Raw genomic sequence first — 18,259 nt, 5'->3', positions numbered from 1 at the left:
TGGGGCCTAACATCACACGTGAGGTCATCCGTGTCCTGAAGTATGCCACATTAGGATCATGTCAACAGACAGTCCCAGTTGTGCTCTAATTTCACGCAGCGGCTGCACTCCGCCAAGGCATTTTGGTTTTTTGTTTGACTAATTACTGTATGTCCAACAATGTCTGTGGTTCTGCACATCCCTTTGGATACACCAGGTCATGAATGTCTAGTGGCAGGAAAGAAGAGACTATTGTGCAGGATGGCTTTAAGACCTAGGATGGATGACGGGGGATGGATCTGATGGAGTGTGTGGTAGATTGTGCATAGACACATGCACAGAACCCAAAGTTAGAACCATGTAATAAACACATTTTAAATGCTAATAAAACATAATTCACAAGTGACATATAAATGGCAAAGTCTCTTTAATATTGTGTTGTAATTGCATGAAAAAAGTTACATTTTAAGGCATTTCTCTTTTACACTCATTTGTCAAATACATTCATAATACAGTAGCATGATTTCAAAATAATGCTAATAGTTTTATTTTTTTACATTTAACAGTTGCAACCAATGTAAAATATCACTCAACAATAATATCTTATTCTAGCTACTTGTTGTTACTAATAATATTAAGCTACATAATATGCATTTAACATGCCCTAAACCAAATACAGTTGGTCACTGTCCAGCCATGTATAGTTTCCAATTCGTGCTCTGTAGCATCTGGATATGGTATGGTATCTGGATATGGTAATGGAAAACAAAATGCTTTAGGCACAGCCTCCTGGGTCCTGCCACTGCAGTGGTGAGGCTAAAGGAAATATATTTGGTTCGTAAAGAAGAGGGATAAAATTGCTGGAGGGTGACCTCCCACTTCCTTTGAGGGTAGTGGTAGGGACGGACAGTGCCCCGATGAAGGCTTCAACAGCTGGAATATATTGCTGTTTAAAAGGACTCTGTTTAGTGTTGCTGAACATTTCCTTTTATCAGACCAGACTGGAGCAGATGGGTCATCTTCATACTTTCTTTTAAAAAGTAGAAGAAAAAAAGAGGTCAAGACTAGAGAAAATCTGTTTTTTGTGGTTCCTTCTGATTTAGCTTGCAACCCCTTGTCTGGGCTCTGAATCCTAGGTTGAGAACCACCATACCTGCAAACTCAGAAGGGCTGAAAAAGGCTTCTTCAATGGCAATTTTTTAGCAAGTGATTACTCTCCCTGTAACTGTTTTGCACTTCTTTGGCACAAGTGAAACTTTTTTTTTTTACAATACCAAATCCCTGGGCATAAGATATAATGCCCATTCCTTCCTGTACATCTCAGTCTACCCCTAAGCCTTCATCTATCTACTGTGATTAACATGACATGTAGCAAAGAACAGTCAACAGAAGAGCAGCCCGGACTCTGTCCAGCAGGAAGGTGTGTCTGCATTAAGGGTGTGTGCCCCTACAGGTCTGCACACTGAGGCTTCCTCATGCATGACAAGCCAGGGTGCACATTAATTTTCATTTCCACCCAGGGCACCAATAGCTGGCAGCCACTCTTCACTCTATCAACAGCTCCTGGTGAGGAAATGAGCCTAATATCTAGCCAACACAACACAGAGGAGGCCAACGGAACATCCTCAGAAACACGAATAAAGGGTTTTTAACACAGTGAGAAACGTCTGGAGTTGATGTTCATCTTGGTGAGGCCCAGGTGTTTGAGTGGGGTGGACAGGGCGAAGGCAGCCTTCATGGGGATGTCACACAGCAGGTCCGACTCCTCGCCACACTCCTCCAACTCGTATGTGGCATCATCCAGCATTTCCTTATGACGGCCACACACCTGCTCCACTTTCAGCCTGTGGATCTCCACACGCAGACGGATCAGCTGGCGGGCCAGACGGTTGTCCTGAACCTGCATCTCCCTCTGAGGAGCAAGCGAGGAAGGGAGGTTGAAGAGAAAAGTGAGCATCAGTGAGATATCAGGAAATATGTGGAAGTCTGGATTTGGATTGCTCTTTATCCTCTTATCAAGGTGTGTAAATCACTGCCATGTGGAATGTATATGGGCTGCAGCCTGAGTGTGAGAAAACACACATCATATTGTTTGTTTAAGCTGTCAGCACTGCTTACAGTCAGTCATGCTATCCCCTAATTTAAGTCAGGCATTCAAGCCAAGCTGATCACTGACACCTGAAGAGGTCACTATGTACCATAGAGGAGTTAGTAGGGAGATAGTATCTGTTTCACATATGCATAGGGAACTGTCCACTTTTTTGCCACATTATTTTATAAATAGATCGTTGGATAAAATAAAATGCTCACTCACCAGCTCTTTTCTCAGAAACACCAAAGCATCATCAATGGTATCAAAGCCACATATATTGCGCACAACCAGCTCTGAGTTCTCATTTCTCAGAATTGCAGGCATGGAGACGACTTGTCCTCCCGAGTCCGGGCTGTCTGCAGGGTAACTTTCCCTCCACGGTCGACTCTCAACTCTCTCTTGCCACTCCAGATAGGACGGTCTGCGAGTCTGCAACTTCAGCTTTTCTGTTAGTGCTTTCACTCTGTCCAGATCTTCGGTGTCTCCATCGGAGGACTCTCCTCCAAACTTTTTACAATCCATCGGCGCAGTGATGAATCCAGTCTTTAGGGATCCACGTGAAGCTCGCTTTCTGGATTAGCAGTTTGGCGATTGGAGCGCAAGAGCTCATTACCTCCTTTTATAGGGAGATAAGAGGCAGTGACCGCCCATACCGCAGAGGACAGAGAGGCTGGAGTAACAAGTAACAATAGTGTGGAAATAACCCATTAGGCTACATGTAGGTCCTGCAGAGGTATTATCACCAAAACGTTTTTTTTTATTTTTTTAAAGTAGCCTAGTCTATCAAAAGTAGGCTACATAAGATAGATAGGCAAACATGCTACAAAATATGATGCAAACATAAACTACAAACAGTTGGCCTATAAAAAAATAGGGAAATGCATGCAAACACTGAAATGCATGCTTGCACTCTTGTATATCAGTAATACCAATACAATAACATATTGGCCCATAACCCATATCATGATAATACTTTGAAATGGGGCATTCTGCACGTGAGTGCTTTTACTTAAAAAGGCTAACCTACTTGTAACACATTGTGCTGATGATGATAATATGTAGGCTACTTACTAAGTAAACTATTTAAAGCAGTGTCAATTTTTACATTGTGGTATTATAAGTAAAATATTGAAATACTTCTTAGCCCTGAACTATGCCAGGCTAAATGCTTGGGTCGTGGTTTAAGACCTGCTTTCTACGTTTGAGTAGGCTAGTGCCATTTATATATCTATATATAAAGGGCGCTACGTTTGAGTAGGCCTAGGCTATGCTGCCATCCAGTGGTCATGTATTATGTGACAAGCACATCACTGCTGCTTCTCTCCCACTCTCTCCCCCCCCACGATGTGCAAAACTTTTACCAGCACTATGTGACACATCTCAGCTCTGCTGCTGTTTCGCAGGAAACGTGCACTTCCGTCTTGTGAAGCCTCACGCAACCCATCTTCGTATCCAGAGCATTCTCGTGCCCAGCCACCTGTGTGAGGGGAAGGTGTAGCAACACAAAGGGTCTGACTATGTTCAGAAAAAAAAAAATCTATTTATAGGCTCCTTATCGTCGAGTAGCCTGCAACTGCTCTGCTACCAACAACTAACTGAGTGAAGAGAGGAGGAAGCTTTCACTGTATTACAAGAGAGGCGAGGAAGTGATTTGGCCCTAATTGTGCAGTAAAAGAAGTTCAGCAGCGGAGGTTTTTTTTGCTTTGCGACGTGGAGCTGATGGAGTTTTCTGAGCATATCAAGACCGCCAATGTGGAGGATGTTGTGCTCCGACAGCCGCTGCACCCGCCGAGCAGAGGCACCCTGTGCATCACCTGCCACCACCTGCTCTTCTCGGACAGGGAGGAGGGCAGCTCTCGGCAGGTTTTGCTGCTCCTCAGAAACATCGATGCCATTGAGAAAAGGTGACTGCAGCAAACATCTTATCAAGTAGTTTAATTGAGGCAGTGCAGCATGAAATCAAGTTATACAGCTGCAGTTATTTGCTTCCAGTTGTTTCCAAATTGCCTAAAACATGACATTTGATTCAACAGAATTCAACTAACATCCTTAATGATGTGTTTGATTGCTTAATTACAGCACTTAATAAGGGTTTATAGATCTTTTCTAGCACTCACAATCTTGGTCAAACAAATAATCACACTAATCAGCATGACTGAATGTCTAATTAATGTTTAATTCCATCATCCTCTTCCAATCTTTTTAACCAGTGTGGAAAACCTTTTGGGCTACTCCTGCGTCTTCACTAATGCAGGCAACAGTCAAAAAAGGTTGGACATCATTTGTGTTGCCATATATCTGCTGCTCTGATTGCCCACAGTGCTGAAGGAGGAAATGTCCTAACAATATTACAGCATCCTCTCGTTCCTCACCCCCTGCCACACACGTCATGTTCTGTGTTGTTTGCCACTATAACGGCTTTTTCTTAGCTTCGTGAGAGAGCCTAAGCATTGCTGAAAACCCCCCATGTATATTTTTGGTCAGCAGCAGAGAGTAGGGGTTGCACACCCATTTCCCAGCAAGAGAAAGCGCCGTCTTCCCACACAGCCGGCTGACTGGGTCCGCCTTCCTTTTCAGCTGCAACGCAAGTCAAACTTTCTACACAGCTATTCAAAACACGGGCTGGTGTTGAGCAGCGCATCATGAAATCAAGATATAAAACAGCAGTTACAGTACAGGCCAAAAGTTTGGACACACCTTCTCATTCAATGTGTTTCCTTTTTATTTTCATGACTATTTACATTGTAGATTCTCACTGAAGGCATCAAAACTATGAATGAACACATATGGAATTATGTACTTGACAAAAAAGTGTGAAATAACTGAAAACATGTCTTATATTTTAGATTCTTCAAAGTAGCCACCCTTTGCTTTTTTATTAATAAGGGAAAAAATTCCACTAATTAACCCTGACAAAGCACACCTGTGAAGTGAAAACCATTTCAGGTGACTACCTCATGAAGCTCATTGAGAGAACACCAAGGGAGTTATCAAAAAAAGCAAAGGGTGGCTACTTTGAAGAATCTAAAATATAAGACATGTTTTCAATTATTTCACACTTTTTTGTTAAGTACATAATTCCATATGTGTTCATTCATAGTTTTGATGCCTTCAGTGAGAATCTACAATGTAAATAGTCATGAAAATAAAGAAACACATTGAATGAGAAGGTGTGTCCAAACTTTTGGCCTGTACTGTATTTGCTTCCATTTGTTTCCAAATTGCCAAAAAAATGACATTCGATTCAACAGAATTCAATTAACATCCTTAATGATGTGTTTGATTGCTTAATTACAGCACTTAATACCGGTTTATAGATCGTTCTAGCACTCACAAACTTGGTCAAATAAATAATCACACTAATCAACATGACTAATCAACACCAAAGCTGTCAGTGAATGTTTAATTCCATCATCCTCTTCAAATCTTTTTAACCAGTGTGGAAAACCTTTTGGCCGACTCCTTCCTCTTCGCTAATGCAGGCAACAGTCAAAAAAGGTTGGACATCATTTGTATTATCATGTATCTGCTGCTCTGATTGCCCACAGTGCTGAAGGAGGAAATTTGCTAACAATATTACAGCATCCTCTCGTTCCTCACCCCCTGCCACACACGTCATGTTGTTTGTTGCTTGCCACTATAACGGCTTTTTCTTAGCTTCGTGAGAGAGCCTAAGCATTGCTGAAATCCCTCCATGTATATTTTCGATATTTTGACTGGGTTCGCCTTCCTTTTTAGCTGCAAGTCAAACTTCCTACACAGCTAGTCAAAACACGGGCTGGTGAGAGGGGAAGTGGACACATGGGTATTGTTTCCATTGTTTTGCCTAGGAATCATAGTGGTGTGTGTGTGTGTGTGTGTGTGTGTGTAGAATATCTGGATCTTCAGGGACGATTACTATCAAGTGTAAAGATCTGCACGTGCTCCAGCTTGACATCCCAGGCATGGAGCAGTGTCTCAACATTGCACGCTCTATCGAGGTATAAGGAAATCTGTATTTTCTGTCTTGCAATGCGATCTTTCATACTTTCTTTGAATACAGCGTTTCTTATTTGTGCTTTTACACTTGATAACAACTCTTTAATCCCTCTGTCTCTTTCTCCAGACCCTGTCCTGTCTGGACAGTGTGTCAGAGATGTACCCTTTCTTTTACAGACCTTCTGATGCCAACCTGCCGGACCAGTGGGGTCTCTCGTGCCCTGAAAAGCACTACAGTCTAATGAAGGAACTTGTAAGCAACATATAAGACTCTGTATCTTATGAACTTGTTTCTGCTGCACATGGATATAATTACACATCGAACAAAACATATACACACACAGTGTCACAGGCAACTCATCCCAACAGTTATCCAACAACCCCATGACAGGAAAATGCCAGGGAAACTGAATGCAGGGGTCAAGATTCAGGATATCCCTGTTGCTTAGCTTTCATTTGTTTTCCCAAAACTTCAGAATGTGCTGCACACAGCTTGAATTCGTGCTTAATGGACAGACGTCTTCCGCTGGGAATAGCACGTTGCTGTAGTGAGGGGTGGATCCCGAGGGCAGCATTGTTGGGTATGTTTTATAGGCACAATGTTCCCAGAACATGTAGGATATCTTAAAATGACTTTACTTATGGTAATGGTTGGAGCTTGCATGTCTACACACATCCGTCCAGCTGATTCCGGCCACTTCCATGAGAGTTGAGCTTTATGTAATGTGGTTTTTCAAATAGAGCAGGGGTGTCAAACTCATTTTCCCAGAGGGCCACACTGGAAAAAGAGAATTACACCAAGAGCCAGACATGTAAAGTGTATTTGTTTTTATTTAAACTTTTTTGTGGCTTTCTCAGACATTTGTCACCTTTTTGTAAATTTGTTGCTTTTTCCGACATTTTTTTTGACATGAAGCCCTACAAAAGTCATCAAAAGAGTTCTTTAGCCATCGTAGAATTTAGCAAATCAAGCAAAACAATGATTGTTTTTTTAACAACAACCTGTTTCTCAGCTTGAATATGAGTCTCAGAGTCGGCAAATCTGCCAAATTCTGCTTTGAATGTCAGGTAATTGTAGTTTAAAAAAACACTGTTCTGTGTTTTTGGTTTGGCGCACAACTAGGCGGGCCAAAATGTATTGTGAACCCAAAGTGATATGTGGGCTGGATCTAAATCTGCAAGGGGCCGGATTTGGCCCGCGGGCCTTCAGTTTGACACATGTGAAATAGAGTTTAAAAGGGAACAGCTTGACATTTTGGGAAATACACCTTTTTGCTTTCTAGAGTTAGATGAGAAGATTGATACCACAATATCTGTCTGTTAAATATGAGGCAGCAGTGCCGCAGTGATCAAGTGCAATAGAAGGTGGACCCACCCATGTTAGAGCTGTTTTCCTGTTTCCCTTTGGTAACCTTTGACATAAAGCTGTTAGAGTCCACGCAGGGTCGTAAACATGAATGTGCTGTGTGCAGGTTACGTGACTTATGCGTATTAAAGTTCACATTTTCCAAACCGTCAATGTGACCAGCCTTCATCGTCCTCTCTCTCCTCTGTTTGCAGCATGATCGGTGGAGACTAAGCACCGTGAACAGAGATTACTTAGTGTGTCCCTCTTACCCTCCAGCTGTCATCGTCCCCAAGAACATAGACGATGACATGCTGGAGAAGGTGGCCAAATTCAGACAGGGAGGACGCTTCCCTGTCCTCTGCTACTACCATAGGAAGAATGGCACGGTGAGGGGCTTTTATTTGTCTCCACTGCTAGACTGAAATTCATACATGCAACTAAACAATTGTAATCTAACTTGTCAGGTAATTATGCGCAGCAGTCAGCCGCTGACGGGAGCCAATAGGAAGCGCTGCAAGGAAGATGAGCAACTCCTCCAGGCTGCGATTGAAGGCTCAGACAAAGGTTACATTATTGACACGCGCTCCAGTCAGCAGGCGCTGCAGGCAAGCATGACAGGTGGAGGGTTTGAGTCCAAATCGTGTTATAGCAGCTGGAAGAGACTGCACAGACAAATGGAGAGGTTTGTGAAAAGTGTGGATGGTGCTGTTCACCATTTTGTGATGTCCCATCAAACTAACCTACTTCGCCTTATTGTCTTTCTGTGCGTGTACAGGGGTAAAGCACTGCAGGAGAGTCTAATTAAACTGGTGGAGGCCTGTGGTGACGAGCACCATAATATGGACCGTTGGCTCAGTAAGCTTGAAAATTCAAAGTGGCTGTCTCACGTCCAAACTGCCCTGTCAACTGCTGGTCTGCTGGCGGAGTGTGTGGAGAGGTAGGACTACACCCACGCTGTGTATCTGTGTTGGGATCATTACAGTCAGTGTCAATTTTATTTGTATAGCACCTTTCATTACACGTAACCCCAAAGTGCTTTACATTTAAAACAGCATACATATTCAAAGAAAGCATGAATAGAAATAAGAATACATACAACAAGTCAATCAACAAGACATACAAGTGTGACCATACAAATTCATACACACACATACTGTAATTAAACAAATGCCTGAGAAAATAAAAAGGTTTTGGGTTTGCTTTTGAATGTTCACACAGTTGTGACTGACCTCAGGTTATCAGGCAGCTTGTTCATGAGAGCAGGACCACAGTAACTGAAGGCTCCCCCACCGGACCTGGATCTTATTTTGGGTACAGCTAAAAGGCCTCTGCCTGATGACCGGAGTGTGCACTTATCTCAAAAACATATTCTTGTCTAATGGCGCTTTTCCATTACATGGTACCTGCTCTACTCGTATTTTTTGGTTTTCCATTACGAAAAAAAGGCTTTCAAGCGAGCGATACCAAAAGGTGACGTGAATGCGACAGAGGTTGGTGGGGGGGGGTCCTGGACAAACCCGCCATTTTTAAATAGTTTAGCCAGCTGTGTTGTTTTGTTTGCTGCCTCCAGCTTCATTTGAAACAAAATGTGTCTTCTGGCTGTGGCAATAACAACGCATCTTCTGTGTGACGTTCTGTGTGTGTGTTGCGTCAGGTCACTGCAGTTTACTGTGGCGCCGACCTGATGACCAGCCACGCTGAGGCGGTACTAAAATCTGCAATGAGTTGAGGCGAGTAGAGTCGAGGCAAGTCAAGCAGGTACCATGTAAAAAAAAAACGCCATAAAAGGACAGTTTGGCAAAATAATTTTTGTCACTTACTGTAAAATTGAAGGGGAAGGAAAGCAAAGATATTAAAATCAAATATCAAAGACACATCTTACTCATATAAAACCTGTTATCAGCGCTAATAGAGAAGTTGTAATTGATGGAATAAATGCATGTATGACCCCATTGTCTTATACACGTAGAGGAACAGGACTGTACTGTAGCACATCTATTGGGTTTTGTCCAGGGACGGTCATTCAGTTCTGGTTTACGGCTCTGAAGGGAAAGACTCCACTTTGCTCATCAGCACTCTGGCTCAGCTCATCATGGACCCACACTGCCGCACACTGGAGGGCTTCCTGGCTCTGCTGGAGAGGGAGTGGGTACAGGTGAGTGTATGTGTGTACAAAAATGTCTAATTAGTACGCCTTTGGGATACAAAAAAGTTAATCACATTAAAGGTGCTGTAGGTAGGATTGCAAAGATCCAGGACTTAGCCAAAAAGTTTAAACATCAACAACTTCTCAGAGGAGCCAGATTTTTTTTTTTTTTTAAATGACCTGCTTCATGTAGTTCTACTGGAACATAGGGTCCGTTTCAGCAAATATGAAAGTTAGTTTTATAAGTCTTATCTACCGCACCTTTAAATAAAGCTTAATGTTCAGGTTAACTCTTTTCAGTAGAATTAAGAACTTAAAGCATGCCCCAAAGTAGGAGCATATTGAATTTTGTTACTTTTAACATTCACAGTTTTGCTGCGGGGTTGTCAACTGTTTTTTCAAGCACAATCTCACATGTGGTTAGGGCCAGATCTCTTGCTGAAGGATATTGCTCCACAGTCTACCCTTAACAGGAAATGTGCTGAAGAAAAAAACTAATATTCAGTGTGCTGCATGTAGAGGTCACAGAGTTAACAAAACTCGCTCCTCTTCAACTCTTTTACCTGGTGACTCTGTTTCCAAATGTTTACCTTCTCCAACAATTCTACCTCAAGTGTAGCATTTCTCAAAATCTTTGGTGAGCTAATTTTTGTGATCATCATCCTTAAATATTGTTTAGTGCTCACTGTTTGGAAGCTTTCATAGCTAAAAAAAAAAAAAGAAAACATCCTTTGTTTTTTCTACACAAGAACCAGGAAACAATATTTTCAATTTTACAGACCAACCAAAAACTCAACAAACAACTGACGTCTCATGTTCAGAAGATTCAATCATATGGAGGAAAGTAGCTGTTGATGATTTAGAGTTAATTAGAGACTGACAAGTACATTGACTAACCAACTTACAAAGTACAAGTACAAATTGATCAATAAGTCATAAGAGTTCAGCTGTGCCCCAGCATGAGCCCCTTTTAATAAGTTGGAATGGCCACAGAAAAGGAATAGGTGTGTACTGTATGCATGTTTATATGAGTAAGTGTTCTTCTCTCCAGGCAGGACACCCATTCCAGCAGCGATGTGCCCACTCGGCCTACTCCCATGCCCGTCTCCAGCAGGAGTCCCCGGTCTTCCTGCTGCTGCTGGACTGTGTGTGGCAGCTGTGGCGTCAGTTCCCCCTGGCACTGGGCTTCTCTGAGGCGCTGCTCCTGAGGCTGGCGACTGAGGCCTACGCGTCTAACTATGGCACCTTCCTGTGTAACAGCCATCAGGAGAGGTCAGTCGAACTTCACAGCGTTGGGGAATTGATGGTTGACACAAAACAGTTTCATTCTTACAAACAATCTTTACGTCCAAGGTGACATTTCACCTCACTTTTCCCTCTCAGGTGTGTTCTAGGACTGAAGGAGAACACTCACTGTTTGTTCCAGGCACTGTTGAGGCCCAGGGAGAGAGACTGTTACTCTAACCCCTTGTATGAGCACACTGAGCTGGCAATCTGGCCCTCAGTCCACCCTCAGTCCCTACAGCTTTGGAGAGGTGATGTATTCAAACATGATCTCGTTTCTTTTTTCTTCCTGTGGTTACTTTCAGCAGAGATGCTCATTCAACATCCTCTAATGTAAGCCCAATGCTTTCATTATTCAGAATTGTATGCCTACTAGAGATGTTCCTATACCGATACCAGTATCCAGTATACTGGAGTTTATGCACCGATCCGATACCATGTAATAAAGCCCTAAAGAAAATCTACGTTAAAGTAGTTTATTTATTTTTATTTTTATTTTATTTATGTACTTTTTCCGTTATAACTGACTGTTTCAAATTGGATAATAAAAGAAAGTTCTGTGGCATTCATTATTTGTGTTTGTTAATGTTTCACAAAGAGTTTAACCTGAGCCAGACAGACAACAAAGATAGAAATTATATCACATCCATACAGGGATAGTAGTATACAGTTGTTAAAACATAATAAAATATATGACACACTGGTATCGGATCGGTACTCAGTATCAGCCGATATGCAAGTTCAGGTATCGGAATCAATATCGGGAAGCAAAAAATGGTATTGGACCATCTCTAATGCCTACGGTGTTGCTAACTTTGATGATTCTGGGATTTTATTTATTAAGCGTTGACGCTGACTCAAGCCCATGTTTTATCCTAAGGCTTTTTTCTGAGGCGGACCCCACAGGCTCGTCACCTTGAAGAGGTTCAGGAGGAAATAAGGAACATGGTCATTAAGTGGGGGAAACTGGCGCTCAGCTGATGCCCTGTCAGTATGTGAAGGAGTGAAGATGTTCAGCCTGAACATGTAGAACATGTTTTTAGGAGGAATGTTAATGTGCAATGCCGTTTGACTGTAGAACTGTTGTTTAAAATTTTGTAACAACTTGCTGTGTTTTAATGTACAGTGATTTTTTTTTTCTTTCATAAAACAATTGTGTAAAAAAATGTAATTGTTGATGTCATTTGATGCTGTTTAGACCTCTATATTTTCACAGCATATTTTAGGGCTTAACAAACTATATTTTTAACGTATTTTTGTTAATGTATTGCTAAATAAAAAAATATTTTCTGACATATATTACCTCATGGATTTTATGAATAGAAGAAGGTTTTATAACTGACACACCTCCCAGTCCTGTTAACCTCAGCTAAACTCACTTCACAATACAAATCCCTGTACACTGCAAGTCCGCATGTTTGCACACACGGAGCTTTGCAAGCTGGAGACTGTAGTCCTGTTTAGTCAAGAGCCGTGAGTGTACAATGTGGACAAGAACCACATAGCCCAGCAAGACTTTCTACATCTGCTTATTTATCCAGTGGTTACTGGGTGAACTGAAACATTGACCAGTTGGATGGTAATCTTTTAATTCTGAGACTTAAATGCCTCTTATCAGCTCTTATTTCGTGATTTAGTTCAGAGGAATAGTTTTGGGTTTACTAACCTAAGTTGCATCGGCTGGTTTTGGACCAAGAATAATCTTTCTGATTTTGTCAGCTCACAGGTAAAAAATTTTTTTTTTTTTGTCCTATTAAGTTCAATTTGTGTCTGTAATATTATTCTTTTCAACTTGTGTATGGCCCAATGATCACTACCACAATGTAGAAGTTCTGTGTCATCAGTTATGGTTTAATTTAACTTTTCTAAGGACTGCTACTGGACATGCAACCGGGGGTCTGTGTGCCCATTGCGGCTGCGCTGGGCCTGTTTTGCCGAGGTTGTCTCAGCAGGGCGCGGAGTTTGCCCGGTCGCAGCATCAGCTGTTTGCCTAGGCAGATGAGCAGGTGGAACAGCCGTGAGACCTGCAGCCCTCCACCTCCTCAGGAAAACCCCCGTGTCCTCATCACGGGTAATGCAAATGCTATTTTCTGTCATGAACTCATAATAGCTAAAGATGGAAAGAAAGGTGGACTTTTCCACAGCTACACAAACACTGAACCTGTGAAGCTGCCATTGTTTTCTACCACTTTCACTGTGCAGCCACTGTTTTGTACTGTTGGCCGCAGAGCAGTTACAATAGGGGTTAAGGTGCCTTTCTCAAGGGCACCTTTTCAGGGAGCTGAGAGAGTTATTCACTTCCAAGCAGATCTTATGTTTAAATTAAATAAAATGCAAGAGAGTCCCTAGGATGGATTCATTTTGTGGCATCTATGGCATGAGTGGAATACTGGACACATGCTGTCGTTTTTTTCTTTTCGAGTTGTTTTCACTGTGGACCAGCAGCAGGACCCCATTTTGACTCATCACAATAGGGTGTGTACAGACAGTGCTCGTGACATAAAAGAGCCAATGAGTAACTGTGGGGAGAATAATAGTCTGCTGTCACTTTTTGTCCCAGGATAAAGCGTTGGAACAAACAAAGAGCTGAAGCGTGGTGCACCAAAAACATTGATACCATTTTCATACCAAACTCCAAACGTTGTCTTGTTTTCTCAGGACAGATATACCAACATATTAAACTTTGTCTATGTGTGCAGGTGGTCTCGGGCAGTTAGGTGTGGGACTGGCACAGTTACTGAGGTGAGACATGTAGAAATTCCTGAGATATTAAAATCAAAATGTGTTTGGAATTTTGAATGTCATCATATCTGTATTAATGTCTAGGAAACAGTACGGAACAGAGAATGTAATCCTGTCAGACATTAAGAAGCCTCCACCTGACGTTTTCAGCAGTGGTATGCAAAACCAAATCAAGTTCTTTTCACCTTCAATGTTGTGTTTTACTCACACAATTTACATCCTTCTTCAATTTACATTTAACAGAATGTACAGCTTATTTCCCTGCTGTTTAAATCATTGGTTACTTTCTTTTCATTGATCTCTCCACCTTCTTCTCTTTTCCTAATAGGCCCATTTGTATACGCTGATGTGTTGGACTACAAGCATCTCCGAGAACTGATTGTAAATTATCGTGTCACTTGGCTGATCCACTACAGTGCTCTGCTAAGTGCTGTTGGCGAAGCTAATGTGGCTTTGGCACGCAAGATCAACATCACAGGTCTGATGAATAGACAGACACACATTTACATGTACCACATTTTTAGGGATTATTATGTTTAAACTCCACTTTGGATGGTCTGCTGTCTGTCATCTAGGTCTTCATAATGTGCTGGACTTGGCCCTAGAGAACTGCCTGCGCCTCTTTGTCCCCAGCACCATTGGAGCGTTTGGTCCCTCTTCTCCACGTGACCCGGCCCCTGACCTCTGTGTCCAAAGACCTCGAACCATTTACGGCGTGTCCAAAGTGCATGGAGAACTGATGGGGGAGGTGTGTCTATCTTAAAATGCACATGAATACACATGCACGTAGTATCCTGATACATCCATTCGTAAAATGTTAAGAGATCTCAATATTCTTTGTCTTTTTCTTTAGTATCTCCATCATAAATATGGTCTGGACTTCCGCTGCCTACGTTACCCAGGTGTGATATCAGTCAACACACCTCCGGGAGGAGGAACAACAGGTATTGCATCACTTCACATCTGCACATGCCACGCATCTATATTCAGTGTAATCATCTTGATGTTATAGATTAGGCACTCCGGACCTCTGTCTTCACAGACTATGCAGTTCAGATCTTCCACGATGCTCTCAGCACAGGTCACCATGAGTGCTACCTGCGTCCTGACACCCGCCTTCCCATGATGCATATCTCTGACTGCCACCGTGCCACTGTAGAGTTCATGCAGGCTCCAGAGTGCCAGCTGTCTCTGCGTACCTACAACATTGCCGCCATGAGCTTCACTCCAGAAGAGGTGGCCGAAGAAATCCGCAAGCATCTCCCTCACCTCAAAGTCACCTACAATCCCGACTCTGTCCGCCAGACCATCGGTACGACCTGGTACACATACCTACACACAAAATGTGTGTGGGATTGTACATTGATTTTCTCACTTGCTCAAGGAGAGCTATATCATTTATGTTCATTCATTCAACCTTTATTTATCCTCGAGAGATCATTGAGGGGCGACCCTCATTTTCAATGTCATCGAGTCAGATTACAAAGACAAATACAGAACAACACAGAAAGTACAACCATAAGAAATATAGAAAGACAATAAAACATTCAGAATTGGAAAAGTATTTGATAAATACATTAAGATAATAGGGATGCAAAAGAAAATACAATTATGTAAAGCAGTCACAAGTAGAAGTGTGCAGGTTTAAAACCAGTCTTCTAAATTGTCCAAAAGGCACAACTGAGTTGATTTTAAGAAAGTGCTGTAATGACATGTTAACATGTTAAAGTATCTGGCATTTTAAGAGAAAGCTACATCTGTACGGTTTTTAAGTCTTTTCTTGGATGGAACTGAAAGTAATGAGTTTTTACTTTAAATTGTATCTTGTTTTATTTTGAAATGATTTGTGGCATTGATATTGCTATCGCTAAATTAGAACTGATATGATGGAAGTAATGTGGTCATCTTGCTTGTCATTTTGCAGCAGACAGCTGGCCTGTGAGGTTTGATGACTCCAATGCCAGGAAAGATTGGGGCTGGGCACCAGTCTTCGGGCTCGACGGACTGGTGTCAGACATGCTGCGCTCCATTCGAGACAAGAGGAAAAGCGAGGGTTTGCCAGTCAGCTAGCAAAACCTGCTCCGCAAAGACAGACCAATGCCCTACCCCTGACTTTCCTTCAGGCTGCATTTACCCACACTTCCTTTTCCTTCACTTTCACATGTTGTCAACCAGTATCCTCCGTTACTCTGGAACAGATGCTCTCAATTTACAGTGGACAGTGAGATGTCATACACATGCACTCAAACACACACATTTCAGTCTTTTTTAGGGAATAATATACTGTCAAACCTTCCCTCCATCTTTGTTGTTTTTAATCGTTATCATGGTATAAGCATCACTTTACACACGTTGCCTCAGACAGAACAGAAAAAGAGATTTCCAAATGCCATGTTAATCACATCAATGGACACAACATTACAATGTCTATGAAAATGTCTAATACAATATGGACCAGTTGCACACTTAGAGTAACACATTTGTTGGACACTTTGATTCCAGGATCATCTGGAATGGCTGGCTAAGTTAACTCTGGACTGTAATGAATCACCACGGATTCTGGCTGTTTTTAAAGGCAGTGTTTTCTAATATAGTCTATCAAGTGACACACTGTATACAATCCCACTACCCTTGCTGTGGCATCTAACAGGAAGCCTTTATTTTTGCCTCTTTTTCGCCAGAAGTGTTATTTTAAATTATGATTGAGCACCAATATCAAATTAAGCCTTATTTACTGTAGTTTACTTTGGAAAGCAATGTATAAAAATGCAGTGTATTTTGAATCAGACCTTGAATAATAATTAAAAAAAAGTATTTACCCAAACAGCAGTGATTATTGTAAATTGTTGATTTCGTATTCTACATAGAATGTGATTTTCCTACTTAGTAGGATGTTGTTGAGGATAGTATTGTTATATATTATTGATAGCATTGATTATGGTGGTAACTAGATATCATTTTAAGGTAGGCCTACTTGTTCTTCTACTCTACTGCATTTCAGAGAGAATTATTGTAGTTTTTACTTAATGTTTATTTCACCAACATACACTACCGGTCAAAAGTTTTAGAACACCCCACTTTTTCCAGGTTTTTATTGAAATTCATGCAGTTCAATGTCACAATTCTTATTGTACTCTGAAATGAAAGAATAGAACAAATGAACAATTTAAGTTAAAAAAAAGAAATCATGGAATCAATTTATAAACCAAAATGTATTCTACATTTTTGACTCATCAAAGTAGCCCCCTTTGGCAGATATAACAGCTGAACACACTCGTGGCATTCTTTCTACAATGGAAATCAAATATTCTTCAGAAAGTTCTTCCCAACTCTGTTGCAGAAGTTCCCATAAATGTGTGGCACTTGTAGGTTGCTTTGCTTTCACTTTTCTGTCCAGTTCATCCCAAACCAGCTCAATGGGGTTTAAGTCTGGTGACTGTGCTGGCCACTCCATGTTTTTAAGCTTACCATCTTGTTCTTTTTTGCTAAGGTAGTTCTGGCATAGCTTGGACTTATGTTTTGGGTCATTATCTTGCTGTAGGATGAACCCCTGACCAACTAGGCGCATACCAGAGGGTACTGCATGGCGCTGCAAAATGCTGTGATAGCCGTTTTGGTTCAGGGCGCCTTTCACTCTGTACAAATCACCGACAGTGGATCCAGCAAAACAGCCCCAGACCATCATGCTTCCTCCTCCATGTTTGACAGTTGATGTCACACACTGAGGAACCATCCTTTCACCTACTCGACGGCGTACAAAAATCCTGCGTGATGATTTTGATTCATCAGTCCATAACACCTTCTTCCAGTCTTCAGTAGTCCACTGACGATGTTTCTTGGCCCGGGCAAGCCTCTTTTTCTTATTCTGACGTCTTAGCAATGGCTTTCTTGCTGCAACTCGACCTATCAAACCTGCAGCTCGAAGTCTTCTCTTTACAGATGAAACTGAGAATTGCTTATTACGACCACTATTAAGCTGTGCTTGAAGCTGTTGTCCTGTGAGCCGCCTATCATATAGCTGTTGACTCTTAGAAACTTGTCTTCTGATTCTGTTGTGGCTTTGGGTCTGCCAGACCTCTTCCTGTCAGAGTTTCCCCCCAGTTTCTAAGTGCCTTTTGATGGTGAAGAATACTGTACTCACTGACACCTTGACTTTCTTCACAATTTCTCTGTAGGAAAGACCAACATTCTTAAGTCTTATGATGGTCTGTCTCTCTTCCATTGTTAATTGCCTTTTTCCCGCCATTTTTATGGCAACACACTACTTTCTGCAGTACAATACTGTTCAAATAATGCTCACGAGGGTACGGTACCACAGTGTGTTCCAACAATACTTTTATACAAACAGAGGGGGTTGTAAGTAGTCCAGACAAGTTGGAACACCTGTGGGAATTGGTAGCACCAACTTTCAAAGCTTGATCAACCTCCATTGCTGCAGAACAGCTTTACATTGTAACAACCCATTTCTTGTTCCCTGAAAAAGACCTTTTTGTAAAATTCTGAAATGTACATTATTTTTCAGTTTTGGGTAACCTTACTTTTTTTTTTAACTTCAGGCAGTTCACCACTTTCCTTTGTACCATTTCAAGCTATTCATTGGACTTGAACTGCTGACATTTCAATAAAAAACAAAAACAATTGGGGTGTTCTAAAACTTTTGACCGGTAGTGTAAATACTAGTTACTTTGTA

At 41.7% G+C, this 18,259-nt stretch overlaps 3 protein-coding genes across 6 annotated transcripts; 2 read left to right on the top strand and 1 right to left on the bottom strand.

Moving 5' to 3' along the window:
* Window positions 1-389: 389 nt before the first annotated feature.
* Window positions 390-3,675, bottom strand: fam167b (family with sequence similarity 167 member B). 2 transcript variants are annotated; one of them, XM_028566712.1, is made up of 3 exons: window positions 3,433-3,675; window positions 2,294-2,741; window positions 390-1,891 (listed from the first exon to the last, which is right to left on the bottom strand). In XM_028566712.1, the coding sequence occupies exons 2-3, from the start codon at window positions 2,591-2,593 to the stop codon at window positions 1,628-1,630; spliced, it is 564 nt and encodes a 187-aa protein (XP_028422513.1). In that variant the 5' UTR covers window positions 2,594-2,741; window positions 3,433-3,675; the 3' UTR covers window positions 390-1,627. The 2 variants fall into 2 exon arrangements, with proteins under 2 accessions (XP_028422513.1, XP_028422514.1); XM_028566713.1 differs by lacking the exon at window positions 3,433-3,675 and having other exon boundaries at window positions 2,294-2,896.
* LOC114547373 (myotubularin-related protein 9) lies at window positions 3,330-12,047 on the top strand. 3 transcript variants are annotated; one of them, XM_028566709.1, is made up of 12 exons: window positions 3,330-3,975; window positions 4,282-4,341; window positions 5,510-5,569; window positions 5,943-6,051; window positions 6,177-6,302; window positions 7,610-7,783; window positions 7,862-8,079; window positions 8,173-8,334; window positions 9,411-9,552; window positions 10,595-10,815; window positions 10,927-11,078; window positions 11,708-12,047. In XM_028566709.1, exons 1-12 carry the CDS (start codon window positions 3,791-3,793, stop codon window positions 11,806-11,808), a joined length of 1,710 nt encoding a protein of 569 aa, XP_028422510.1. In that variant the 5' UTR covers window positions 3,330-3,790; the 3' UTR covers window positions 11,809-12,047. The 3 variants fall into 3 exon arrangements, with proteins under 3 accessions (XP_028422510.1, XP_028422512.1, XP_028422511.1); XM_028566711.1 differs by lacking the exon at window positions 4,282-4,341; XM_028566710.1 differs by lacking the exon at window positions 5,510-5,569.
* A 664-nt stretch (window positions 12,048-12,711) lies between these two features.
* On the top strand, window positions 12,712-16,284 carry tdh2 (L-threonine dehydrogenase 2). Its single transcript, XM_028566326.1, has 8 exons — window positions 12,712-12,898; window positions 13,527-13,569; window positions 13,654-13,724; window positions 13,898-14,047; window positions 14,145-14,317; window positions 14,423-14,513; window positions 14,612-14,881; window positions 15,494-16,284. The coding sequence occupies exons 1-8, from the start codon at window positions 12,712-12,714 to the stop codon at window positions 15,637-15,639; spliced, it is 1,131 nt and encodes a 376-aa protein (XP_028422127.1). The 3' UTR covers window positions 15,640-16,284.
* The last annotated feature ends 1,975 nt before the right edge of the window (window positions 16,285-18,259 follow it).

Source organism: Perca flavescens, chromosome 20 (assembly GCF_004354835.1).
Source record: "Perca flavescens isolate YP-PL-M2 chromosome 20, PFLA_1.0, whole genome shotgun sequence".
NCBI classification, from domain to species: domain Eukaryota; kingdom Metazoa; phylum Chordata; class Actinopteri; order Perciformes; family Percidae; genus Perca; species Perca flavescens.
The sequence above is the reverse complement of the archived record's forward strand: the minus strand, read 5'-3'. Positions and strand labels throughout refer to the sequence as shown.

What these genes read in the sequence shown, in the direction of transcription:
- fam167b (XM_028566712.1), bottom strand. Translation starts at nt 2,593, where the DNA reads ATGGATTGTAAAAAGTTTGGAGGAGAGTCCTCCGATGGAGACACCGAA. An exon ending in TGTTTCTGAGAAAAGAGCTG is followed by an intron (nt 1,892 to 2,293) that starts GTGAGTGAGCAT and finishes CTTGCTCCTCAG; the next exon opens with AGGGAGATGCAGGTTCAGGA.
- LOC114547373 (XM_028566709.1), top strand. Translation starts at nt 3,791, where the DNA reads ATGGAGTTTTCTGAGCATATCAAGACCGCCAATGTGGAGGATGTTGTG. An exon ending in GCAGGCAACAGTCAAAAAAG is followed by an intron (nt 5,570 to 5,942) that starts GTTGGACATCAT and finishes GTGTGTGTGTAG; the next exon opens with AATATCTGGATCTTCAGGGA. An exon ending in TGGAGAGGGAGTGGGTACAG is followed by an intron (nt 9,553 to 10,594) that starts GTGAGTGTATGT and finishes TCTTCTCTCCAG; the next exon opens with GCAGGACACCCATTCCAGCA.
- tdh2 (XM_028566326.1), top strand. Translation starts at nt 12,712, where the DNA reads ATGCAACCGGGGGTCTGTGTGCCCATTGCGGCTGCGCTGGGCCTGTTT. An exon ending in ACCTGACGTTTTCAGCAGTG is followed by an intron (nt 13,725 to 13,897) that starts GTATGCAAAACC and finishes TTTTCCTAATAG; the next exon opens with GCCCATTTGTATACGCTGAT. An exon ending in TCCGGGAGGAGGAACAACAG is followed by an intron (nt 14,514 to 14,611) that starts GTATTGCATCAC and finishes CTGTCTTCACAG; the next exon opens with ACTATGCAGTTCAGATCTTC.